The sequence below is a fragment of the Pangasianodon hypophthalmus genome, chromosome 7, assembly GCF_027358585.1.
Source record: "Pangasianodon hypophthalmus isolate fPanHyp1 chromosome 7, fPanHyp1.pri, whole genome shotgun sequence".
Lineage (NCBI taxonomy): Eukaryota > Metazoa > Chordata > Actinopteri > Siluriformes > Pangasiidae > Pangasianodon > Pangasianodon hypophthalmus.
The window spans coordinates 22,965,519-22,992,957 of NC_069716.1; the positions used below are offsets into that span (position 1 = coordinate 22,965,519).

Sequence of the window (27,439 nt, forward strand, 5' to 3'; positions counted from 1 at the left end):
TTATGTGTGGCGGAAAAGTACATGTCAACAGTGCAAAAATCTCATTGCATTTATAGTTTAGATATTTTATTTGTACCTTTTGGGGGGAAAAAAAAAAGACAAGACTAACAAAGACAAACATTCAAAAGTAAATTACTCTGAACAGTAACACTGACAGGTTCCAGCATAATAAAACAATCACAGCACATACAATCAACCACATGAATAAAATGCACATTATTATTAGAGTCTTACGAGCATCCTTTTCATACGACAGTGTTTCTGTAGTTACAGTTTTATTTTTCTTGGATTTGTTCACTTGGCAATGCAGGTTCGTCAGAAGGACAAGTTAATGAGTGGAGGAGCCTCATTCACAGGGTTTTCCTTCTTTCCTTCTGGACTCCATTTTATAAGAGGTGAGCTCAAATCAATCAGCTGGAGAATGCAACAGAAAAACATCTCATCAATGCTGTGATCAAAAACACAACCTTCAAAAACACATTGTATAACAGTAAATGAAGCTGAAGACATTCAACTGTTCTCTTACCTGTCCACCAAAAGCCTTACTGGGAAAGGTTTTGATCAGGTCAGGAGTGTTGGAAAGGTCAATGAGTACCTTCTCTTCAGGCTTCAAAACAGGAGCAGGTGCATCCACCAGCAGCACCTGAGAAAAGAGATACACAACTTCAAGTGTATATCGGCTCTGCTGATGGTGCAGGACTAAAACACAAGTCATAATGTTAAAATCATAGCACGGCAGACAGAAGCCTATTTTATTTTAGTACTAGATTATTCAGTACAAGCAAAATATCTTGCTGCCATTAGATATTTTAATATTGTAAAACCATTCATTGGTTCATTCAGTGTGTGCTAAACTCATTTGTATGTATTATTCTGGAAATGACAAGCTATAAATTTATAGAGCAATATTTTTACAGTCTCAGGTCAAGTTGCTGCTGTTGTCTGCCTTGCTGTGGATGATTGACAAGAAAAAAAAATAAAATTGTTAAATTCACTGTAAATTGATATAAATGCCCAAAAATCCCATATCATCTAGCTCCCTATAGATATATCCAACTGCAAATCAGCATGTCAGCATAAAGTGTCAAACAGTAAATATCTGTCAGGTGTATGCTCCTAAAATTTCATAGGTACAGTCTCAAATCTCTGAGTGAAGGCATAGAGTCAACCTCAATGGTCAGATACAAAAATGCATGACTGTGTTATACACCGTACTCAACCTTTTTTCCCCCCCACTCTCAAACTGACCTCCTGTGTTCCTGTCTGCTTCAACTGGTGGTTGTGCAGAATTTCCTCAGGCTTTGAATGTGATGGACCTTCTGGGTTAGGCGGATGAGGCTCCAGATCAACTGGGGATTGTATGGAAGACTTCACTGCTGCAGGCTCACAACCAGTGAGTCTATCCAAGTTATCCTCCAGAGTAAAGACCAGGGAGCGGGGCTGAAGCTCAGCCGAAGCAGAGGAGTCCTCCTTGGGCACTGTCTGCTCGACTACTTGCTGCTGCTCACTCTGCTTCAGCTGACCTGGGCTAAAAGAAAGTTTACAGATACAGTGAGGGTAGCCATGTACGACAAAACAATAATGAGAATGCAAATGAACATCACTTCTTAAAATCTAGATTCACAATTTTAAATCTAATGTAATTATATAGACAAAAATAAGATCCTGTGATAAACTGCTACATACTAATCGCAATCCGCCAAGCAATATATGGAAACGACCTGGTGAACCAAACAATCTGGTGATGTGCCACAGTTTATGACTGGATTCATTTGAGCCAGATTAATCTGTTAAGGATGATTCCCATGCTATAATGTATCAAAAGACACACAGAAAACTTATCTGGGAACTCTGAGATCAGTCAGAACGCATACAACACACAAATTGTGTAAATTGTGATCTTTCAGAGTGCTCATGTGCACAATGCAAGCTTCTGACATCAGTATTGCTCATTAACTGTGAAGCATTATAAAAAAAAAATTAATGTAAATAATAAGTATACCTCAAATATTATTGAGAAACACTCAAGGCCGTGATCATAAATCCTAACTGCAAGTTACATTGTTTTTTGGTCATCTCAACTCTTCATTGGCAGCAAAAGGATCAAATGCTCATAAAGTCACATTACCTAGCATGACTAATCTTTGAGCTGGAAGTTGGTGACTGTGAGTGTGGCTCAGCGGTGTGGGACACTTTGTTGAGGCGAGACACACTTTTGGGTGTCAGCATGGGGATGCCAGACACGCGGCGGTTCACAGGTGTAGGCAGAGCAGATGGTCGCCGCAGTTTAGACTGCAATGGCTTCTCAGTTGCACTTGAAGGTGTCTGGAGGCCATGAGTTGCAGGAAGATTGAGTTTCTGTGGAACACTAAATAGAAATTATGAACAATGACTCATATGGAACTGTGACCCCAACAAATAAGCACTTCATACTCAATCCCATTTATAAGTTCATAATTATGTAGCGGAATACCAGAATGCTACATTACCTGTCCACACTGCAAGCTGACATCAGTCTTTTCGGTTTCATAATTCGAGGAACATCAGGTGATGATGTAACTAATATGATCACATAACGCATAGGGTTAATTCAAACTGTATAAATCTCAAATTCAAACCTGATAACACAAGTTTCTTACCATCAGATCTTCGTACTCCTTTCAGAGAGTTTGTTGGAGTTGGTGCCACGAAAGCTTTCAAGTTGGAATTCACCTTAACAGTGCTTCTAGTCTTAGCAGCAAGTGTAGATATGCTGGGCACAGAGGTGGTCCTCTCCATAGTCCTCTTAGCTGGTGTTTGGTGCTGAACAGAAGGTCCAGTCTCTGTTCTACTAATAGGGGTGGCCTTGACCAGTCTAGGAACAGGCTCAGATCCTTTCCTTCCTTGTGTGGAGAAGGATGCTGTTCTTCCAGCAGAGGTTTCTAGAGGTTTGTTGATGATTCCTGACTTGCGGTTGGAACTGGGAAGCCTGCTGCCACTGATGCTACTCACACTGGTGTTCAGGGAGGAATTCAGTTTGCCTGCATGGAGAGTGTTCGTATTGGGCAGGCCCCTTAAAATTGTTTCTTAACCATTTTTAGAACTATTTATTATCTACTGTTGCATTATACCTTTTTAAGCAACCCAATTCCTAGTAATCATGAAATTTGCTCTTCTTTTTGGAAGTTAAAGTATTTAAACCCCCTTCACCAGAAATGTTAATGCTCATTTTTGACTAAAATAGGCACAATATGTTTTATTTGGCAAACTGTAGACTGTCATGTTGTGGTTTAGCCAATATACCTGCATTTTAAGCATTATGAATTCAGTCAGGATAAAGGATATATACAGTGCCACCAAAAATAAATAAATAAATAGGGAAACTGCACATTTCATCACATTATAAGGCAAACTGAGCCATGCCAGAGTTTAAAAAAAACAAAAAAAAAAACAACAACAGAGCTAACCAATTCAGTCACTCCCAGTTGTGTGCATATGAGTGTTCATGCACACAAGTGGCATCAAGTTACATTAGTGTGTAAACATTTTTGCTGATTTCCTGCACAGGTTCATGCAAAATATAACCAGGAACATAGTGAGGGAGAAGGTAAGAGAAAGAGACTTCTTATAGTCTCACCTACTCATTCTGAATGGATGGCCAGATCTGACCTCCCCAGATGTATAAAAATTGAACAAGCTACCTACCACTAATTATTAATTTTATGTGTAGACGCACCATCTGTGAAATTTCTTAAAGTCTTTTGCCAGTCAGATGAGAGAAACCATAGTTATGATAAAGAAAATAAATTTAACAAAGCTACCCAAAAGGCTAACTTAAATAATAAGTTTTATGTGTTTAAGTTGCCTTTACGAAAAAAGGTGTAAAGTTGGGTAGCTTTCTTTTGGATGGCGGTATAACAAGTTTATGAGCGAGAAAAATGTATACAAATGTCTGAAATGAGGAACCTAGTGATATAAATTGCAAGTTAGTGTTGTTCAAATTAGATCAGTAGTATAGTTTAGGTCTAATATAGTAAACATTTTCAGTTGCACCATTAAGACTCACATTTACCAGTTGGTGAGACAGACAGGCTTGAGTTGATACTAGACACAGAAGAGGAGGAGGAAGAAGTATTCCGGCTGCGGTCCACCACTCTCCTGTTAGGTAGTGTAGGAACTTTACGAAGAGGTGCACCACCTCTTAATTCAGTCTGAAGAACAAAGAAAAGCACAAATTTTCCAAATACTATTCATCTGTTAACCTGATAATCAATTTGACATTTAACATCAGTAGCCATTTTAAACTAAATAACAAAAGTGATTCACCTTGCTGGGGGCTGGAAGTCCTCTCTTTACAGGCAGGCTTGTGTTGAAGGAGGAATCACTCACATCAGAGGATACACTAGCTGTATCAGAGAGCAAGTCTTCAGCAGAGCCTGTTCTGCTTGTGTCTCTACTACCAGGACTCCGCTTCAGGCCAAAACAACTCTGAGAAATTGAGAAAAATTTCAATTAAATGTGAAAAAAAAGCACAGATTAAACATAAATACTATGCTAATTATTGTCTCTAAATGTGATCCAAGTTGCAAAATCATGAACATTAGAACTATTAGTATCAGTAATTTTATATATATATATATATATATATATATATATATATATATATATATATATATATATATATATATATATATATATACACATATATATACACACACACACACACACACACACACACACTCATTTTTCTATAAACTTATATTTGAAAAATTGGGGGATAGAAAGTCGGCCTACTTGGCTGGGTGGTGGAAGCCGATTTTTGCTAGGAAGTGCTGACCGAGTGCCAGAGGAAAGTCGAGAGTTCCCCATGGCTGTGGGTTTGTTAGGTAGTACTCTGCCACTGAGCAAGAGGCTTTTCCCTCTTGGGGCCATTTTAGGTTGAGTGTCAGTAGTTCTCACAGGGCTGGAGGTGCTGAGACGTGGTTTGCCTCCAGATATATTGCTAGACTTCTGCAGTCGCTTCTGGATGGCAGGTGGAAGCTGTTTCATGGGGCTGTCCTGAACACAAAATGTTTCTCTCTTAATGGGGCTAAGTGTATCAGCCGGCTTGAACATGCCCAGTTTGGCCGAGGAGTCCACCTCAAACTTTTCTGCCTCTTCAGGCAAACTGGAATCAGCTGTAAGGTCATTTGCAACAGGTTCAGTAAGAGTTTTCTCAAGGTGGCTGGCTAAAAGATGAGCTTCTTTGCGAATTTCCTCAAAGTTCTCCTCAAGCAGTGGGCTCCAGCTGGGTTCCTCACCCAAAGACGGTCCGCTGCTCACACTCTCTTTTGTTTGGGTCTCCATTCCATGGGAAATACATCTCTCCTTACGTGTGACCGGACCCAGGAAGACTTCATCTTCAACATCATCTCCTTTAGAACTAAAACAAAACAAAACAAAACAAAAAAAATCAGCAAACACCTTGGATGTATGTGAGCATTTTCAGATATATGATATTTCTAAGGATTCTATGGCATTGTGCCAAGAATGGTCTGAAAGCCTGAATTGGTGTTTGGATCAGATTTAACATTTTTCAATCCGATCCACTGGTGCTCTACAGTGACACAAATTGTCTGTAATCCCAGCACCATTGTGCTTCTGATGCTTTATCATAACTTGGCAACAGAAACCCTCAAGAAAGTTGCTCAGTTACTCTAAGGACATCATTATTGACAAACCTATTTTACCATCTGTTACAAACTGTTAAAATGAGAAGAATTTACATTAGATTGCAAATATGTAACAAACCACTAAAAGACCAAATGGCAACACACCTTGCTGGTGACAGTGAAACTTCAAAATCAAACTTCTCTTCAGCCAATGAGCAAAACTCTATAAAAACAAAATATTGGTAAAATAAAATAAAAACAAACCACATAAATTGCAGATATGAAGTGTTATTTCATTTAACCAGAATGCACATATTTGTTACATATGATTTAGTTACCATCCTCGGCTATCGAAGCCATCATCAACAGAAAAACAGATGGGAGTCCAAAGTCCTGAAAATAAACACCACCAACGTTAACTATATTAAATGATTCACAAATATCCAATCTTACTAATTTCGAACAATACACAAATAGCATGATTTACTACAACTAACATGCTTATATAATGGTTTATTCTGCTTTAATGGGATTTTAGGGAAGCTATGATTAGCATGATGAACAGAAAGCTAGCTCGCTCGCTAGCCAACACACTACAGAGTGAACATGTAACCTAAATCCTCTCAGCATTACAAAGGCTTTTACTCATTTTAAAACGAAATCTTACCTGTTGTTTGTGTGTTTCAAATTCACGGCGCAAAGTTGAATGTTTTTCCCCTATGCGAACTTACTGCAAACACAGGCACTTCTACACAATGCTTAACTCATTTCAAATTTCGTCCTCAGGCTGAATTCAAAGATCACGTGATTTAAATGGTGAAGCCGCATTGGTGTAGAAAGCTTCCCGGAAGTTAAAGAGCCGACTAGCAGTCCAGGACGACGTGGTGAATGGAGCTGTTATTAGAGCTAACGGTGCGGTGTTATTCAGCACAAATTCAAAATATTAAGGTTTAAATGCAACACGAAGTTGTGGTGATAAGGCTTATAATATGACAAGTTGTAGTGTAACTCTTCTTCTATCCATGTTGCCTTGTTTTAGACTAGTTATACAAAAGTGGCTTTCTTGGGTTATTTTTGTTTGTTCGTATACTTTTGTTAGACGACTTGCCTACAATAAATAAGACTAGACGTTGCAACCAGCACTGCCGGTGGACCAAATGATCCAGGCCCAATGATGCCGGGCAGGAAAGTTCAACTCGAGAACGAATCGTTCATCTGAACCGATTCTTTTTAATGAATCGAACTGCCACAACATAGCCTAACCTATTAGAAGCATCCTTTAACTGGCTTACAGTTTCTACCTGAATGAAGAGCGTTGGTTTACTGGCTTGCTTTTATTTTGTGCGTAAAGTCATTTTTTAAATAAAACGTTAAAATATTAAATATAATAATGACCGAAATTGATCCAAGCATAAAAATATCAGTTTATCCATATTCACAGTCATGTAATAAAATGTCTCCTTTATGATCAAACTTGCTTATCCGGAAAGTGATCATTATTTTATCATGAATGTATTTACATTAGTCCACATTCCTGACATTCGAATATACAGTGCCAGGTGTTATACCAGCTATAGCAGTTATTTCAGTGATCAATTTAATCTTCCTGCACTTGTTTACCTTTTTTTTTTTTATTTTGTTCTTTGATCTCCCAGTGCAAAACAACGTACAGTGCCTTGCATAAGTATTTCCACATTTCCACGTAGTGTTAAAACCTAGAACTGAAATGGAAACTGGGACTAGATGTCATGAATCTTCAGAAACTAGACCATAACCCTGGAGTGTGGGGGTTTGCCATCAGCCTTGTAATTAGCTGAAAGGACTTCATCTGTGTGCAATTAAAGCGTCACGTGATCTCATAAATCAATCAATCAATCAATCAGTACACAATTATAAAATAATATTGGATATAATGTATACACAAGTCTTCTGAGTAAATCTGAAAGTGTCAGTGCAATAATGGAGAATTAACTCCAGGGAAGATAAATGATTAGTGTAATGTATGGTGTAAACAGCAGGCAAAGAAGTACCATGGAGGTGCAGCAGAGTAGCTGTGGTCATCAGAGGGACCTCAGTTATAAAGTGCAATAATATGATGAGTAGCGTTAGGGCAGTAAGCAGAATGCAACCCGGTGCAAAAACATGGATCATCTGTCCAATGAGCTTTTCCTAGGAATAGGCTCTAGGGCACAATAATGTCCCGGCACAAAGATGCGCTGTTGTACAGGGTGATTGCTGTTGGTAAGAACCACCTCCGGTGCCGTTTCTTGCTACAACGGAGCTGAATGAGTCTTTTACTGAAACTGTTTGACCAGCAAGGCGTGGACAAGCTGTGATACTTTGTCCACGATGAATAATAATTAGCTGCTGAAAGCTGCAGTATCGTCACGTATAGAAACTATTTCTATACAGCATACAACATTCCTTTACACAGGCTCTACTTTTACATAAAAGCGCTGTAAGTTTTACATATAACAATTTTAAACTCCATAATGTTTTTCTTTCTTTCTTTAGTACAGTGAATATCAGGGGTCTACGGTGACTGTAGACAATCGCGCCTTCTGATTGGTCGAGAGTCTACAGTCACCGTAGACTTCGACTGTAGACCACCAATCACATCGCAGATTGACTGTAGACTACCAGTCACAGGCCAGAGATGCCCCCAATTAAGTGCGCTCTAATTTTCAGTCAATCTACAAATTTCTAATTTTCTTGACTTCTGCAGCGAACCGAACTGACAGGTAGGTTGTGCGATGATCAATTTTTTTGGTATTGTGAGCTTGTTACCGGAATGTTAGTTAGCTCTTAGCACTGCTCGCTTGGTTTAAAAAATACATACATGAATTTAGTGAGCGACTAAATCCCAATTTCCTGCATTTCTTATCGTTGGATATACTGTACTGTGTTCGAGTGCTATCAGAAACCACGAAAGAAGAGCTCTGTTAGCATATGACATGCAATTAGTTTGAAATATCTGTTTGGAGGTATCAGTGTTGGGTGTAACTAGCAACGAAGTAATTAGTCACAGTAATCCAATTACAAAAAAATTAGCTTAGAGTGTAAAAGAATTGTAATGGATTACATTTAACTTTGTTGTAATCACATTACATGCAAGTTATGAGCACAAGACTCTAATCTCAGGTACACTCACACACACACACACACACACACACACACACAATACATGCACACAAATACATAACACAAGTAAACATGTACATATGTGCACAGAGATAAGAATACAATCATTCAAACACACACGTTTCAATTAAAAAAATAAAAAAAAACAGTGAACAATATGGTTTTCATCAATGTGGTATTTTTATTTCAGTGTAACTAGCGACGGCGAAACCAGCAATCCCGATTATGAACCCAAATGCTTCAGAGGGTCGACAACAGGCCATACTGGTGGTGACGAAAGAGGCCCATGTGTACAGGGAGAGAAAGATGACCTTTCCTTTACCACACAGCTGCTGGACGAGTCCACTTCCCTAGCCCTTGCTGAAAGACTCCTCCGTGCTGATGGGTTCACAGCACCATCGTGCAGCAGTGTCTGGGGAAACTGGTGGTGCCATTTGGCCAGTATTTACATGCCCCATTCTACTGGACTATGGAAAATGATGTGGGCTACATGAAGTAGTGAGCATATTCCATTTAGTGCTGTATTTATTTAAGCCTAAATATCATTTTAATAAGATGCTGAAAGCAAATCATTTCTAGATATATTTACGCAAGGCTATTGGTGCTAATTTCATTTAATCTGCAAGTTTCTATACTAATTTTTAAAATTAATGTATGTAATTGCAGTGTGGTTGACCAGCACAGAGCAGAACTCTCTAACCCAAGTGGAAAGGGGCACATAAAAAAAAAAAAAAAATACTGGATAAAAGACCATCTGGCAGAGTATGCAGAGAGCTTCCCACAAGTGTCCATAACCCTTGAGGCCAACACGGATAAATGTGTTTATGTATACACTGGTCAAACTTCTCTGGCTGAGGTCACCTCACAATACTACTGCGAGGCCTGGGGAAAAAAAAAAAAACATCACAAAAGCCTATGAGACAATTCAACATTGTATATTGGTGGAGGATCCAGTTCTGAGCAAAGTGAGTATTTCTTTACCAAAAATCAACACCAAGACTGTCCGTAATTTCATCCGTCATCAAGAGAGACTCATCAACCTGCAGTCAACAAAAATGCCATCCACTATATTAAAGACCATGTCAATCTCCTCAAAAGACATACCTTCTGCATCATGTTGGCCTTTGGTTCTCCCTCCACCTGATTAGCCCCAGACTGAGTATGAACACATTCCAAGCAAGGTAGGTACCAACATCTTGAAAGAAAGAACAGACATTGTAACATTTAAAATATTTAAAATATAAACAGTCTAAAAATACTGCAAAAACAAGACTACCTTTATTACACATAAAGCCATGTGGTCATCTGTTTTCTCGGGGAGCTAAACAAACCAGTTTGCCTGCTACCAAAAATTTAACGTCAATTAATTTTACTAGCTAATAATTGCACGAGGCATTAGGAGATAACGCTCGGCAAACTGCAGTCGGAAGCACCAAAACGCTGAGATATGAAAAGGTAGGTGCCGCGTTAGGCTAAGCCAGACACGTCAACAGCGCTGCCATGTTTGAGGGGGCAATTGCCTCAGATTTCCCCCTGGGGATCATAACAATAAAACTGTTATGAATGGAAAAATACAAAAGTTAAACTGTTCTCACAGCACTCACTCTAAATGGTTAATATGCCACTCATTGTCTTGTGAAAACTCCATGTAATCTATTTTATACCAAAGAGTGGTTAAATTCTTGAAGCAGAAGGTGTGCATTAGTTTTCTATAAACAGCATGACTCTGACAGTAGTTCTGGCTGTAACACAAATGAACACAGCACATAATCTAAGGCTAGTAATTGGTTTTAAAAAGTGCTGCTGTTTAACAAAGAAAAACATATAGTCATTGATATGGTGAAGTTTTCTGTTAGGAGACATTTATGTAACATTTATGAAAGGAGTCACCAGTGTCAGTGCTTTGTAATAGTATATTTCCTGCCATGGGAGAGTCTTCTAGACAGAGGAGTTTGCACTTTCCAGATTCCCAGTAATATGACTGTGTTCTTGTCTTATTAACTTCAAGAAAAAGACAAATAGAGCCTGATAATGGAACCATAATGCAACTATAATGCAAGCAATAGATTGCAGGAATCTGACCCATGGATGGGGGACAAGTGTGATGTGTGGTTCGTTAATAAATTAATGATTTTAACTGTTGGCATATCGCTGTGGTACAAGAAGAATAACACTTCAGACCATACTGTCATTCATAAATAAATGTAAAATTTTATATTTTTTGTAACAGTATAGCCCATCGTGTGTTATTCCTTACATAACAGACCTAAATAACCTAAATGACTACAGACCTGTTGCTTTAACGTCTGTGGTCATGAAGTCATTTGAGAGGCTGGTGTTGGCCTACTTGAAGGACATTACTGGAACCTTGCTGGACCCCCTGCAGTTTGCTTACCGAGCAAACAGGTCTGTGGATGATGCAGTCAATATGGGATTGCACTACATCCTCCAACATCTGGACAAAACAGGGACTTATGCAAGGATCCTGTTTGTGGACTTCAGCTCCGCTTTCAACACCATCATTCCAGATATCCTTCTAAATAAACTGACACAGCTCTCTGTACCCACCTCCATCTGTCAGTGGATCACCAGCTTCCTGACAGACATGCAGCAGCTAGTGAGGCTGGGAAAATTCAAATCCAACACCCGCAACCATCAGCACTGGAGCTCCTCAGGGCTGCGTTCTCTCCCCACTGCTTTTCTCCCTCTACACAAATGACTGCACCTCTAAGGACCCCTCTGTCAAACTCCTGAAGGTTGCAGATGACACTACAGTCATCGGTCTCATTCAGGATGGCGACGAGTCTGCTTACAGACAAGAGGTTGAGAAGCTGGCTATCTGGTGCAGTCACAACAACCTGGAGCTGAACACGCTCAAAACTGTGGAGATGATAGTGGACTTCAGGAGAGACCCCCTGCTCTCCCCCTTCTCACCGTCATGGACAGCACCGTGGCTGCAGTGGAGTCATTCAAGTACCTGGGCACCACCATCTCTCAGGACCTGAAGTGGGACATTCACATTGACTCCATTGTGAAAAAGGCCCAGCAGAGGTTGTTCTTCCTTCGTCAACTGAAAAAGTTCAACCTGCCACAGGCGCAGATGACACAGTTTTACTCAGCTGTTATTGAGTCAGTTCTGTGCTCTTCTATAACTGTCTGGTTTGGGTCAGCCAGCAAATCAGATATAAGAAGACTGCAACAGACTGTTAGGACAGCAGAACGGATCATTGGTGTGCACCTGCCCAACCTTCAGGACTTGTACAACTCCAGAGTGAAGAAACGGGCAGCTAACATCATCACAGACCCCTCTCACCCCGGTCACAACCTGTTTGCACTCCTCCCTTCAGGCAGACGTTACAGATCTCTGTGCACTAGGACATCTAGGCATAAAAACAGTTTTTTCCCCCCATGCCATCTCCAGCTTAAACAGCTAACACAGGAATCATTACCTGTGTTTTTTTATTCTATAATTCATTTCTGTAATTCATCCTCCATCTCTAATTACTACCTCTTTTAGTATCTAGTATTATGTAAATACATATGCATATCTCTTTATTTATACAGCTGTATATAGAGTAAATAATGCACAAATCTGTACATAAATCTTCTGTTCCAGATTCATACACATTATTATTTTTTATTTTTTTATTGTTAAGTCTTATTATTTAAATGTTTTTTTTGTTCTCATGTAAGATATGTATGTATGTATGTATGTACCAAGAGCACCTTAAAGAAAACCACAACAAATTCCTTGTGTGTCTGCGTGCACACTTGGCAAATAAAGCTGATTCTGATTCTGATAACAGCATGGTTCTTCCTTTAACATAATTGTTTCTATAACAACAGCTCATACACAGGGACCTGTATGGCAGAAGCTCCAAATAATCCAAGGCTAATAATAAATGGGTTAAAAAAATAAAACAAAACATACAATTGCTAATGATTCAACGATTCTGTTGTGCTGAGAGATGTTTATGTAATATTTATTGAAAGAGCCTTGGGTGTCAGCAGCCATCATTAACATTCTAAGTTTTCTGCCACTGGAAAGTCTTCAGGACAGGTATAAGAGGAATTGCTGGTATAAGATATATACATGTCAGTATGTACCGCTTTTAAGAATTCAGGCTGTTATAGAAGACAGCTTCTGGTTGCTAACTCTGGTATGGATTAGTTTCCTATAACAGCACGACCCATCGTGTGTTGTTTCTTATAAAATTAGATGCAGTAATTCTGCATGTTGCAGTGTCATGTTCTACTCCCGAGTGTACTGTCTTAAACAGCAGCAGAGCGCACACAAACTTGTTCAATTTCACCAGTCGCCGCACAAACAGGCTAACCAGATTTAAAAACAATTTAAAAAAAATACAATGGTATTTTATCTAATTTTAATACAGTGAATATCAGGGGAGAGCGCGAACGCAGTCCCCCACTACCAGAAATTATGCAGTCGAGATTCCCACATTTGGGGAATTCGCAGGGGTCAGCACAACCGGAGTGCAATGGCTGAGCCTCGCCCTGGGTGAACCACCTTCTTGATCATGGTATCTCCCCTGCCAGGTAAGTATGAATTGCTTTATCCTCGGCTACCGACTGCACCGCAGCACACACTGTTTACCATCATGGTGAAGAATACAGCACTAATCATTACACAAACATCTGAGGCTAAAACACTGCAGTCTAAAAGCACGCAGAAATAAGACTAACCTTTATTACACACAACGCCATGTGGTTGTCTATTTTCTTCGCAACAAAACAGTACAATATTTCCCATGATGCACTGCTGCTGAATATGTAATGAGATCCACAATGTCCAGGAAACTGCTTTGTGATTCAAAACATGTACACTAAAATCACAACAGTCAGTCCAGAAGAAAGAGCGCTCTGCTACATAGTAAGCAATAAGAGTCAGTAAAATATTTTCACCAATTTCATGAAGGTTGTTTTAAAGACCCGCTACAGTTAGCCCCGCCCCCTTACAAACATTGTTTTAGTGAATATATAAGGGACAAGGTAGAAAAACTGCTTTGAACTTTATGCAATTACAAGTGACTATATAATCATGGACAGAGAAGGTCAGAAAAAGATCAGCAAAGCTCTGAACCTTGTGAAGGAGCTTAAGTGGGAGCAGAACATCAGCTCCCTCACCAAGAAGGCTCAGCAGAGGCTGTACTTCTTGCGGCAGCTGAAGAAGTTCCACCTCCCCGTGAAGATGATGGTCAACTTCTACACTGCCATCATCGAATCTATTCTCACTTCCTCCATCACAGTCTGGTTTGCTGCTGCCACGGCCAGGGACAAGGCCAAGCTGCAGCGTGTCATTCACTCCGCTGAGAAGGTAATCGGCTGCAGCCTCCCATCACTCCAGGACCCGGAGACGTGCAGCCAGGATTGCAGCTGACCCCTCTCACCCCGGACATGCACTCTTTCAGCCTCTCCTCTCTGGCAAGAGGTTCCAGTCCATCAGGACCAGGACCTCACGCCACAAGAACAGCTTCTTCCCCGCTGCAGTCAGCCTGCTGAACAGTGCCCCAATTCCCCTCAGGTGACCCCCCCTCCCCCAACCTACTTTCAGTCTCTCTCCCCTCTGAAGCTGTAACTTTTCTATCTACCATGTACACTCACTTTTTCTGTATATAACTATTTATATTTTTTTGATTTAATATATTCTTCTTCTGCTGTTCACATATTTCATATTTATATATAGCATGTTCATCTTGCACCATGGTCTCTGCACTTTAGTTTTGTTTTACCCTTGTTTTGTGTTGCATTTTTTGTATTTTTGTATTCTTCACTTCATCTCCCCCTTGACTTTATATCTTTGATTCTGTGTTTGCACCTGACATCAAGACAAATTCCTAGTACTGTAGAGTGTCCTTTACTGTACCTGGCAATAAATTGTTTCTGATTCCTAGGAGCACAGTGACATCCATTATAACAAAGTTGAAAATATATGGCACAAACCAGACACTACCAAGACAAGAAAAGCAATTGTCCGAGATTGACAACTTCTGTAAACTCTGGCATGGATTGTTTTCCTATAACAGCAGGACCTGTCGTGTGTGGTTTCTTATGCTGTACTTCTGCATGTTGCAGTGCCATGTTCTGCTCACTAGTGTAGCTTTTTAAACCAGCAGTAAAGTACATGCAACCTTGCTTAATTTCAGCAGTTGCCACATAATCAGACTAACCGGGACGCAAGCAACATAAATTTGAAAAATAGCAATACTTTATCTAATTTTAGTACAGTGAATATCAGGGGAGAGCGCGAACGCAGTCCCCCACTACCAGAAATTATGCAGTCGAGATTCCCACATTTGGGGAATTCGCAGGGGTCAGCACAACCGGAGTGCAATGGCTGAGCCTCGCCCTGGGTGAACCACCTTCTTGATCATGGTATCTCCCCTGCCAGGTAAGTATGAATTGCATTACCCTCGGCTACCGACTGCACCACAGCACACACTGTTTACCATCACGGTGAAGAATACAGCACTAATCATTACACAAACATCTGAGGCTAAAACACTGCAGTCTAAAAGCACGCAGAAATAAGACTAACCTTTATTACACACAAAGCCGTGTGGTCGTCTATTTTCTTAGCATAAAACAGTACAATATTTCCCATGATGCACTGCTGCTGAATATGTAATAAGATCCACAGTGTTCAGGAAACTGCTTTTTTTAATCCAAACATGTACACTAAAATCACAATAGTCAGTCCATAAGAAAGAGCGCTTTGCTACAAGCAGTAAGAGTCAGTAAAAATATTTTCACCAATTTCATGAAGGTTGTTTTAAAGACCCGCTACAGTTAGCCCCGCCCCCTGTGTCTGTGCAGGTCAGGCGGCGACTTACAGCCAAAACAAAACAACTTCTCTATAAGACATTTCACTTCCATTCATTGTTTTAGAGAATAAACAAGGGACAGGGCAGAAAAGCAGCTTTGAACTTTATGCAATTACAGGTGACCATATAACCACAGTCTATGAACAAACACGCATGAGAGCGGAAATTTCTGTCCGACCGGTAATGGGAGTCTGGATACATAGTTCCGGATACATAGTTCCGTCTATTACAAATTGTGATTGTTGTTTTAATTTATTATATTTAATTTAATAACAGTATTATTACAATTTGGAGCCGCTGATTAAATATCTGGTGCCACACGCACGAAATAAATCTTTTTGCTGTGTCAAGGACCACGATTTAGGTTTTAGTTTACTTACTATAAATACTATAATTTATCCTTTAAATCTGCTTTTGACATGCTACAATTCAGGCTTCCTTGGAGTTCATGAGACCTCGACTGATGGCCCAATAAAGACAGATTAGATTTACTAAACTCTACGTATGTTTACAGAAAATAAACGACTTTATTGTGCGTTTGTCAGGTACAGTTTGGTTCTAAAAATGCAGCCAAAAGTCGGTGTAGGGAGTATGGTTTTCATGGCAGAGATAAATTAGGATTTGTGTAAAAGTACAGACACCATTCAGTGAAGTCAGTGAGATCACAAACAGCTCAAATGCAGAAATCCACAACCAAACTGCACAGCGCGAACTTCCATGGAACTGGAGAACATCACAGCCAGACAGATGCACAGACTGTATCTTTCTTTGACAGTAGAGAGAGGGGTGCACCGTTCCCGGAAGTACTGCAATACCGGGTCGATGCGTGGAGTGGACGGAGCAAGCCCCTATTCCATCTCCCTGTTCCAAAAATCAATTTAATATATGGTCCCCGGGTAGGGGACGTATCAGATATTAAACTGATAAGAACAGATACTACACTTGATCTTAGCCAAAAGGCCGAGAAGCGATACCGACAACAGCAAACAACAAACAGGGACATTCTACACAACTGTAAACCCGAGGACGGCAAATGCTGCTGTCTCTTAATATTCTATAATAAACCAGCGTAAAATACGGGAACTATATTGTTTTATACTGAAGTTAGCAGAGAAAAAGGCGATTTACGTGTCAGTTCACACAAAAAGAGAAATGATAATGAATGCACAAACTGACCAATCAGAGACGAGAATACAAAATCCTCCGCACTACAAACTCACATTGGTTTACAAAGTAGTTTTTTCTAAACAAACCTTTAAACTGGATTAAAATCCTTCCATTGAAACGAGTAACACATGACAAACCAAAATGTGGAGAGTTTAAAAACATGTTAAAATTGACCTGAATTATACAACATTGCCTCTCAGTGGTCGAATGTGGTATTGCAGGAGAAAACAACTCGTGGGGGAAAAATGTCTACAACTTAATTACCTTAAACTGAGTAAAACATTTTCACGAGGATTTTTGGTGAAAAGAAGATAAAGTGTGAAAAATAATTTTAATCTAAACACCGAGTAAGAGGTTAGAATCACCAAACATGTACTTAATGTAAGTTTCACCAAAAATACTGTGACTTATAGTAAATACCAAGAAAACTTCCAAGTTTTTTCGTGGTACAAAGGGTGAAAATTTGCAGAAATAAAATAGCTCTAGTTTTCTACAACACGAACAACTTTCTCCTCAGTCCTAAATTTACTAAAAAGGAAAAGAAGTTCATCTTTACACATGCGCCACTCATCCGCCATTTTCCACCAGCAGTTTCTCCAGGCCTGCTTCATCATATACAGCGCTGCCTACCTTCATTTCTTTATTCTGGACGTACAGTATTTCCCCATAATGCATTAAAGGATGCTTATGTCTGTAAAAATAAATAAACAAAAAACATCTTTTTCGTAGCTTACACAATATCACGAGTATCTAAAGGTCAGTCTTGAGCCAGCAGTCCAAACTCCTCTGACGGTAAAATTGAGTAAGAAAAACATTTTCAAATCAGAAAAACAAATGTGTTGTACGGTTTGCTACTCTTACTATTTACACGGATAAACAAATGAGCTCAGTTACTCTACTAGTCGTGGTAGCCTATGCGAGATTTAGGAAAATGTAGTCTTTCACCGAAAATTGCAGTGTCACCTGCTGCTACAGAATCAAGAGCATCTCCACAACAGCGCCACCTAGAGGACTCATTCAAAACAGCGGTAGTAAAGCACTGATCAGGATATGTCCATACTGTTTTTAAAATTACTGCAATAAACTAATACACAGGCTCACAGCTCTGGTCCTGGAGCACCCCATGTCCCCATGACCGTAAAGGCAAATTCAGTGGTAGTAAACCTTTCTTCCCTGCATTAAATTATAAACTCATTGGATATATGGACACTCTTTAGGGGCTTATAGGTGAAAATAATCTGAGTGGACTGATGAATTTTAGGTAATAACAGTAGTAGTGATGGATGTTTATATTAATCTGTCAGTACAGTTATTTGCACGTTAAACTCAAATTATTTTACATGTTCTATGTAGTGTTACTTACTTGACTGTTAAAGTGTTGTGTACTTTGTGAAAATGGAACGCATAACCTTGTGGACATGGGTCTATTTAAAATGCTGTCTGATGTTTCTTTTATTAACATCAGTGTTGATCGTTCATTGTAAACCAGCTTTACTCCCTGAGACTGTTCTGGTTCCTCAGTGTGTAGCATCAGATGTTCTATCAGTCTGTTGCTGAGATAGCCTTGTTGTGCACTGTAGAGTGTTGGGGCACTAGGACTGAAACAGGGGATGCCAACAGACTGAACAAGCTCATCAGAAAGTTGGTTTCTACGCCTGGACCCCTTGGAGATGGTGGCTGAAAGGAGAATGGTGTCGATATTGTTGGCCCATTATATTACACATGTATCTATAAACCTATTTTGTATTTATTGTAATGTTGGTATATTTTTCTATGCACTGTAGAGTGGTTTATAATGTCTCACTGCTAAGGCAACCCAATTTTCCACATCAGTAAAGTACCTATCTAACTTTACTGTTTATGTTCTTCAATGTTTAAGGTAATACATTTCGTGTTCTTTTTTATTATTTCTACAATTATCAAGAATTTGGATTGTCCAAGATACATAGTTACATTTAAATAATCTGATGCTTTCTTTGTGATTATATAATTAAATGATCACTTTATTGAACAATAATACAAAATACTGAACAAGAATATAAATTTTTATACAATATTCAATAGAAACCCATAAATCTGGCACTGTGATGATAATCACGTCACAGCAATAGAAAAAAATCAAATAAGAACATAGTATTTAACGCACACATGTAAATCGGACTTTGATCAAATAAATGAACATTTTAAATACACTAATAGAAAATACTGAAGAAAAACAAATACAGCATTCAATAAAATCAGTGCAACCCTTTTAAAAGGAACATCATGACACATTAACGTTCCTACAGTAGTAGTAAAGGCCACAATACTAGTTCTAGCACTGTAGTCCAAGTAGAAGTCCACATTAACAATTGCAAGTTTACTCCTGTGTGTCTACAACCGTGGTGAAATGTTCATAACTCGTGTACACTTTGTTTTCCAATCCTTTTGAGGTAGACATCATTTTCAGAGGGCAAAAAGTCTTCTTTTTGTATTTTTTGTGCCCCTGAGTTGGTCGGTTGCAAAGTTTACAAATGGGCAAGTTGTGTACACGTGACAGCTTGGCTCCACCATGAGTGAGGTTCTCTGTATGTTTTCTTTTGTACAGTGTAGCTCTGGCACAGAGAGAAGGGGTGCCAGCTCTGTGTGATGTGTCAGTTTGGCTGGTGGATATTGTCACAGGTCCTGCATTGGTGGAAGTGTCTGGAATCACTTGTGTAGTTGTGGTAGTTGAAGTGATTGTAGGCAGAAGTTTGGTGATGGTGGAAGTGGCCAGAGTTTTCCTTTCAGTTCCAACAGGTCTTCTCACCAGCAGTGGTAAGTGAGGGTGTTCTGACTGGGTTGAAGTCCTTGGAACTGGCATTACAATGTCTGTTCTTTCTTTCAAGATCTAGGTACCTGCCTTGCTTGGAATGTGTTCATACTCAGTCTGTGGGTAGTCAAGTGGAGGGAGAACCAACGGCTGACATGGTGCAGAAGGTATGTCTTTTGAGGAGACTGACATGGTCTTTAATATAGTGGATGGCATTTTTGTTGACTGTAGGTTGAGTCGACTCTCTTGATGATGGATCAAATCACGGACAGTCTTGGTGTTGATTTTTTGTAAAGGAATAACCACTTTGCTCAGAACTGGATCCTCCACCAATATACAATGTTGAATTGTCTCATAGGCTTTTGTGATGGTTTTTTTTCCAGGCCTCGCAGTAGTATTGTGAGGTAACCTCAGCCAGAGAAGTTTGACCAGCGTATACACAAACACATTTATCCGTGTTGGCCTCAAGGGTTATGGACACTTGCGGGAAGCTCTCTGCATACTCTGCCAGATGGTTTTTTTATCCAGTAATTTTTTCCACTCGGGTTAGAGAGTTCTGCTTTGTGCTCGTCAACCACACTGCAATTACATGCATTCATTTTAAAAATTAGTACAAAAATTTACAGATTAAATGAAATTAGCCCCAATAGCCTTGCGTAAATATATCTATACATTATTTGCTTTTAACATCTTATTAAAATTATATTTAAGCTTAAATAAATACAGCACTAAATGGAATATGCTCACTACTTCACGTAGCCCACAGAGCTGGTGCATTTTTGAAGCTGAAAAGATGATGATGAAACTTTTGTGGCTGTTTGTCACGCTCCTCTATGGCATTCCAAGTGTCGATGAGCTTGTTCCTCTATTCTGTAGTTATGCTCAACTTGTTCTCAGTCAGGCCAATCTCCATCAGCAGAGAACAGAACCAACACTCAGGCTAAAAAGACAAGCAAATGCTAGTATTGCATTCTGGCAGAGGTAAACGCAAAATTACTCACAAAGGCTGGAGGGCAAGCTATAGTGGTCTCATCAGTGGTAAGGTTATGTGGGCTGGGACAGAAGCCACCACGTCGTCAGTTGCCTCTGTGTCACTCTGGTACGCCTCGTCATCCTCAACTGGGTCAGGCTGGCCAGGCTCAACCACCTCCTCCTCTGGACTGAGTCCATCCTTTAAGATTTTCCTTATAGTTTTTTTAAGATAGATCCAGACTGAGATATAGATGGTACTGCCATGCAAATGTATTTCTATTCAAAAACATTGCAGAAGGTCAAATGTAACAACTAAACAAAAACATTTATTGCATTATGTATATTTGTACATACCTTCTTAGTGGAGTTCATTTTTAGCACAGTGCCAAAATTGGAGAGAATTGGAGTCCCGTACATTGTTGGCCTCTGCCGGCAGGAAGGCATGACCGAGCAGACGGGCAGGAAGCAGCTCTCTCGCAGGAGGTGGAGCCTCAAAAGTGTGTCTGAAGTGTGTTCTGTCCGGTCCCACAGAAGTCTTACCACGTTCTTGTCCACACGACGCCTGTAAAACGTGGTAATCAATATGCCAATAGTGGTTAGTGCTACTACCTCAAGGCATGTTAGGTACACAAATGCTCAGTGTACTCACTTGTCTGTCAGGATAGCAGGGAACATGGCTTGGTGTGCTTCACCGAGTTGACACATGATAGCAGAATCCCATGCCAACCACCGACACATCTTGCCACCTTCCCCGCTTCTGGCTGCTTTGGTGCACGGTACACAGCACAAGACCGCCGTCAGCATAGTATACCACATTGGATACATCACAGATATAGAGAACCTGCATAGACAAACAAACAAACAAACAAAAATCTATGGGATGCTGCTCATGGTTACACAGCAGTCCATTATTTTATTTGATCTGTCTGAGTGTTTTTACATAATAAAACATTGAATTGTTCTGTTGCAACTGTAAATAACTAATCTAATTAGAATACTAGCATAGTACCCCCGTGGTGGTAGCCTTATAACTTATAAAGGTAAATGTCCTTTCCTTTGCCCACGCACTCTTGACCACAGGGACACTTCAATGAGTACCTCCACACCCCAACTGGCCGCCACACAAACACGCGACTCCGGAAGAAAACGTGTGCGGTTGGTACAGCACCACTAATGTAGCCTGGAAGTTCTGTAAAGTGAAACCACACCCGGTCTGACTTCAGTACCCGCCGGCCTCTTCAGTGCACCGGTGTTATCACGGTACACCTGAATGGGGGTGAAGAGCCCTCTCTCTCTCCATCGCTTTTCACCCAGGAGATGTCGGCTGATGGGATGCCACTAGGATTTTCCCCACAGACGCACCCAACCCTCCAGCTCAACCTGAAACATGTCAAAACAATAAAACGCATGATCTCAATACAGAAATAATCATTTATATTTGTGAAGTCTGTAGTTAATATGAATAGTACTCACTGGGGAGTCAGTGGGTTGGGGTGGCATGACTGCAATCGGGGATAATAAAACTGTAGAAGCCGTGGGCGCGACTGCAGACAGGGATGGCAAAACCGCAGAAGGCTTTGGCGTGACTGCACCCGGGCCAACTACTGAGAGTGCAGAGAAATTTATTTAGTGTAATGTGTTCCTGTCATTTTAGAGACAATGTTGAGATTATGTTTAATTATTTTAAAATAATGTTTAAATATGTTGTTTAAGCATGTAATACAGGGACTCCAAATTATTTAAAAATTAGAAAGTTTACAAACTGCTTATTTGCTAAATATTCACCTAGCTTTCTTTTAACAGTCTAAATCAGGTCCAGTATTTAATTTCAGAGAGCTCACACTAAACATGTTAAACAGGGTTCACTTGTGTCCAGTTGTATGCTTGCACAATATATACACTATATTGCCAAAAGTTTTGGGACACCCCCTCCAAATCATTGAATTCAGGTGTTCCAATCACTTCCATGGCCACAGGTGTATAAAATCAAGCACCTAGGCATGCAGACTGCTTCTACAAACATTTGTGAAAGAATGGGTCGCTCTCAGGAGCTCAGGGAATTCAAGTGTGGTACCGTGATAGGTTGCCACCTGTGCAATAAGTCCATTCATGAAATTTCCTCACTACTAAATATTCCATGGTCAACTGTTAGTGGTATTATAACAAAGTGGAAGCAATTGGGAACAACAGCAACTCAGCCACGAAGTGGTAGGCCACGTAAAATCACAGAGCAGGGTCAGCACATGCTGAGGCGCTCAGTGCGCAGAAGTCGCCAACTTTCTTCAGAGTCAATAGCTACAGGCTTCCAAACTTCGTGTGGCCTTCAGATTAGCTCAAGAACAGTGTGTAGAGAGCTTCATGGAATGGGTTTCCATGGCCGAGAAGCTGCATCCAAGCCTTACATCGCCAAGTGCAATGCAAAGCGTCGGATGCAGTGGTGTAAAGCACGCCGCCACTGGACTCTAGAGCAGTGGAGACGTGTTCTCTGGAGTGACGAATCACGCATCTGTCTGGCAATCTGATGGACGAGTCTGGGTTTGGCGGTTGCCAGGAGAACGGTACTTGCCTGACTGCATTGTGTCAAGTGTAAAGTGCCCCTTCCTGTTCCAACATGACCGCATAACAGTGCACAAAGCAAGGTCCATAAAGACATGGATGCACAGAGTCCTGACCTCAACCTGATAGAACACCTTTGGGATGAATTAGAGCAGAGACTGCGAGCCAGGACTGACCTCACAAATGCGCTTCTAGAAGAATGGTCAAAAATTCCCATAAACACACTCCTAAACCTTGTGGAAAGTCTTCCCAAAAGAGTTGAAGCTGTTATAGCTGCAAAGAGTGGGCCAAAGCCATATTAAACCCTACGGATTAAGAATGGGATGTCATTAAAGTTCATGTGCATGTAAAGGCAGACGTCCCAAAACTTTTGGCAATATGGTGTATCTCTGACTTTAGGAAGTCTCACAGTTAAAATGGCAGATGAGACTAGTCCTGCTGTCATGAAGTTCAAGGATCTGCCCACAAAGTTTGAGAGGAAGTTGGGGGGAAAAAAAAAAAAAAAGCTGGAGAAGGTTAGAAAAAGATCAGCAAAGCTTTGAACCTACCTAGGAGCACAGTGATATCCATTACAACAAAGTCGAAAATATATGGCACAAACCAGACACTACCAAGACAAAAACAAAAGCAATTGTCCGAGATTGACAACTTCTGTCTGGTGACTCTGGCATGGATTGTTTTCCTATAACAGCACAACCTGTCGTGTGTTGTTTCTTATGCTGTACTTCTGCATGTTGCAGTGCCATGTTCTGCTCACTAGTGTAGCTTTTTAAACCAGCAGTAAAGTACATGCAACCTTGCTTGATTTCACCGGGTTACCACATAATCGGACTAACCGGGACGCAAGCAACATAAACTTGAAAAATAGCAATACTTTATCTAATTTTAGTACAGTGAATATCAGGGGAGAGCGCGAACGCAGTCCCCCACTACCAGAAATTATGCAGTCGAGATTCCCACATTTGGGGAATTCGCAGGGGTCAGCACAACCGGAGTGCAATGGCTGAGCCTCGCCCTGGGTGAACCACCTTCTTGATCATGGTATCTCCCCTGCCAGGTAAGTATGAATTGCATTACCCTCGGCTACCGACTGCACCGCAGCACACACTGTTTACCATCATGGTGAAGAATACAGCACTAATCATTACACAAACATCTGAGGCTAAAACACTGCAGTCTAAAAGCACTGCAGAAATAAGACTAACCTTTATTACACACAAAGCCATGTGGTTGTCTATTTTCTTCGCAACAAAACAATACAATATTTCCCATGATGCACTGCTGCTGAATATGTAATAAGATCCACAGTGTTCAGGAAACTGCTTTTTTAATCCAAACATGTACACTAAAATCACATTAGTCAGTCCAGAAGAAAGAGCGCTTTGCTACAAGCAGTAAGAGTCAGTAAAATATTTTCACCAATTTCATGAAGGTTGTTTTAAAGACCCGCTTACAGTTAGCCCCGCCCCCAGGCGGCAACTTACAGCCAAAACAAAACAACTTCTCTACAAGACATTTCACTTCCATTCATTGTTTTAGCGAATAAATAAGGGACAGGGCAGAAAAGCCGCTGTGAACTTTATGCAATTACAAGTGACTATATAACCACAGTCTATGAACAAACACGCATGAGAGCGGAAATTTCTGTCCGACCGGTAATGGGAGTCTGGATACATAGTTCCGGATACATAGTTCCGTCTATTACAAATTGTGATTGTTGTTTTAATTTATTATATTTAATTTAATAACAGTAATATTACAAGTTGGAGCCGCTGATTAAATACCTGGTGCCACACGCACGAAATAAATCTTTTTGTTGTGTCAAGGACCACGATTTGGGTTTTAGTTTACTTACTATAAATACTATAATTTATCCTTTAAATCTGCTTTTGACATGCTATAATTCAGGCTTCCTTGGAGTTCATGAGACCTCGACTGATGGCCCAATAAAGACAGATTAGATTTACTAAACTCTACGTGTGTTTACAGAAAATAAACGACTTTATTGTGCGTTTGTCAGGTACAGTTTGGTTCTAAAAATGCAGCCAAAAGTCGGAGTAGGGAGTGTGGTTTTCATGGCAGAGATAAATTAGGATTTGTGTAAAAGTACAGACACCATTCAGTGAAGTCAGTGAGATCACAAACAGCTCAAATGCAGGAATCCACAACCAAACTGCACAGCGCGAACTTCCATGGAACTGGAGAACATCACAGCCAGACAGATGCACAGACTGTATCTTTCTTTGACAGTAGAGAGAGGGGTGCACCGTTCCCGGAAGTACTGCAATACCGGGTCGATGCGTGGAGTGGACGGAGCAAGCCCCTATTCCATCTCCCTGTTCCAAAAATCAATTTAATATATGGTCCCCGGGTAGGGGACGTATCAGATATTAAACTGATAAGAACAGATACTACACTTGATCTTAGCCAAAAGGCCGAGAAGCGATACCGACAACAGCAAACAACAAACAGGGACATTCTACACAACTGTAAACCCGAGGACGGCAAATGCTGCTGTCTCTTAATATTCTATAATAAACCAGTGTAAAATACGGGAACTATATTGTTTTATACTAAAATTAGCAGAGAAAAAGGCGACTTACGCGTCAGTTCACACAAAAAGAGAAATGATAATGAATGCACAAACTGACCAATCAGAGACGAGAATACAAAATCCTCCGCACTACAAACTCACATTGGTTTACAAAGTAGTTTTTTCTAAACAAACCTTTAAACTGGATTAAAGTCCTTCCATTGAAACGAGTAACACATGACAAACCAAAATGTGGAGAGTTTAAAAACATGTTAAAATTGACCTGAATTATACAACATTGCATCTCAGTGGACGAATGTGGTATTGCAGGAGAAAACAACTATAAGGGGATGTCTACAACTTAATTACCTTAAACTGAGTAAAACATTTTCACGAGGATTTCGTGGCGAAAAGAAGATAAATTGTCAACAATAATTATAATAATTTTAATCTAAACACCGAGTAAGAGGTTAGAATCACCAAACATGTACTTAATGTAAGTTTCACCTAAAATACTGTGATTTATAGTAATTACCAAGAAAACTTCCAGGTTTTTTGGTACAAATGGTGAAAAATTGTAGCAATAAAATAGCTCTAGTTTTCTACAACACGAACAACTTTCTCCTCAGTCCTAAATTTACTAAAAAGGAAAAGAAGTTCATCTTTACACATGCGCCACTCATCCGCCATTTTCCACCAGCAGTTTCTCCAGGCCTGCTTCATCATATACAGCGCTGCCTACCTTCATTTCTTTATTCTGGACGTACAGTATTTCCCCATAATGCATTAAAGGATGCTTATGTCTGTAAAAATAAATAAACAAAAAACATCTTTTTCGTAGCTTACACAATATCACGAGTATCTAAAGGTCAGTCTTGAGCCAGCAGTCCAAACTCCTCTGACGGTAAAATTGAGTAAGAAAAACATTTTCAAATCAGAAAAACAAATGTGTTGTACGGTTTGCTACTCTTACTATTTACACGGATAAACAAATGAGCTCAGTTACTCTACTAGTCGTGGTAGCCTATGCGAGATTTAGGAAAATGTAGTATTTCACCGAAAATTGCAATCACCTGCTGCTACAGAATCAAGAGCATCTCCACAACAGCGCCACCTAGAGGACTCATTCAAAACAGCGGTAGTAAAGCACTGATCAGGATATGTCCATACTGTTTTTAAAATTACTGCAATAAACTAATACACAGGCTCACAGCTCTGGTCCTGGAGCACCCCATGTCCCCATGACCGTAAAGGCAAATTCAGTGTTAGTAAACCTTTCTTCCCTGCATTAAATTATAAACTCATTGGATATATGGACAATCTTTAGGGGCTTATAGGTGAAAATAATCTGAGTGGACTGATGAATTTTAGGTAATAACAGTGGTAGTGATGGATGTTTATATTAATCTGTCAGTACAGTTATTTGCACGTTAAACTCAAATTATTTTACATGTTCTATGTAGTGTTACTTACTTGACTGTTAAAGTGTTGTGTACTTTGTGAAAATGGAACGCATAACCTTGTGGACATGGGTCTATTTAAAATGCTGTCTGATGTTTCTTTTATTAACATCAGTGTTGATCGTTCATTGTAAACCGGCTTTACTCCCTGAGACTGTTCTGGTTCCTCAGTGTGTAGCATCAGATGTTCTATCAGTCTGTTGCTGAGATAGCCTTGTTGTGCACTGTAGAGTGTTGGGGCACTAGGACTGAAACAGGGGATGCCAACAGACTGAACAAGCTCATCAGAAAGTTGGTTTCTACGCCTGGACCCCTTGCAGATGGTGGCTGAAAGGAGAATGGTGTCG

The 27,439-nt window shown here is 40.1% G+C and overlaps 1 protein-coding gene, 1 long non-coding RNA gene and 5 other non-coding genes across 11 annotated transcripts; all 7 read right to left on the minus strand.

Moving 5' to 3' along the window:
• Positions 1–53: 53 nt before the first annotated feature.
• On the minus strand, positions 54–8,147 carry gtse1 (G-2 and S-phase expressed 1). Its single transcript, XM_026918486.3, has 12 exons — positions 6,298–8,147; positions 5,969–6,023; positions 5,796–5,853; positions 4,774–5,401; positions 4,306–4,467; positions 4,046–4,190; positions 2,640–3,020; positions 2,490–2,559; positions 2,129–2,368; positions 1,249–1,528; positions 527–643; positions 54–414 (listed from the first exon to the last, which is right to left on the minus strand). Exons 2-12 carry the CDS (start codon positions 5,991–5,993, stop codon positions 316–318), a joined length of 2,205 nt encoding a protein of 734 aa, XP_026774287.3. The 5' UTR covers positions 5,994–6,023; positions 6,298–8,147; the 3' UTR covers positions 54–315.
• Positions 8,148–13,172: 5,025 nt separating this feature from the next.
• LOC128318679 (U1 spliceosomal RNA) lies at positions 13,173–13,336 on the minus strand. The gene has a single exon (XR_008302116.1). It is a non-coding gene; the product is annotated as a U1 spliceosomal RNA (small nuclear RNA).
• A 1,688-nt stretch (positions 13,337–15,024) lies between these two features.
• On the minus strand, positions 15,025–15,188 carry LOC113529418 (U1 spliceosomal RNA). The gene has a single exon (XR_003403055.2). It is a non-coding gene; the product is annotated as a U1 spliceosomal RNA (small nuclear RNA).
• A 1,206-nt stretch (positions 15,189–16,394) lies between these two features.
• On the minus strand, positions 16,395–16,585 carry LOC113546589 (U2 spliceosomal RNA). Its single transcript, XR_003404730.3, has one exon. It is a non-coding gene; the product is annotated as a U2 spliceosomal RNA (small nuclear RNA).
• Positions 16,586–18,782: 2,197 nt separating this feature from the next.
• Positions 18,783–26,753, minus strand: LOC117597695 (uncharacterized). 5 transcript variants are annotated; one of them, XR_004578448.2, is made up of 7 exons: positions 26,479–26,753; positions 22,017–22,144; positions 21,642–21,923; positions 21,193–21,384; positions 20,898–21,105; positions 20,319–20,755; positions 18,783–20,150 (listed from the first exon to the last, which is right to left on the minus strand). It is a non-coding gene; the product is annotated as an uncharacterized LOC117597695 (long non-coding RNA). The 5 variants fall into 5 exon arrangements; XR_008302078.1 differs by having other exon boundaries at positions 22,017–22,147; XR_008302080.1 differs by lacking the exon at positions 26,479–26,753 and having other exon boundaries at positions 20,319–20,478; positions 20,573–20,755; positions 22,017–25,779.
• Positions 24,001–24,164, minus strand: LOC117597761 (U1 spliceosomal RNA). Its single transcript, XR_004578510.1, has one exon. It is a non-coding gene; the product is annotated as a U1 spliceosomal RNA (small nuclear RNA).
• On the minus strand, positions 25,356–25,546 carry LOC117597763 (U2 spliceosomal RNA). Its single transcript, XR_004578512.1, has one exon. It is a non-coding gene; the product is annotated as a U2 spliceosomal RNA (small nuclear RNA).
• Positions 26,754–27,439: the final 686 nt, after the last annotated feature.

Bases quoted from the DNA above. Each gene is read 5' to 3' on its own strand.
- gtse1 (XM_026918486.3), bottom strand. From the start codon at position 5,993: ATGATGGCTTCGATAGCCGAGGATG. The intron at 2,369-2,489 runs GTAATGTAGCAT...ATTTCTATTTAG, and splicing joins TCAGCTTGCAGTGTGGACAG to TGTTCCACAGAAACTCAATC. The intron at 644-1,248 runs GTCAGTTTGAGA...CTCTTTTCTCAG, and splicing joins AGCAGACAGGAACACAGGAG to GTGCTGCTGGTGGATGCACC.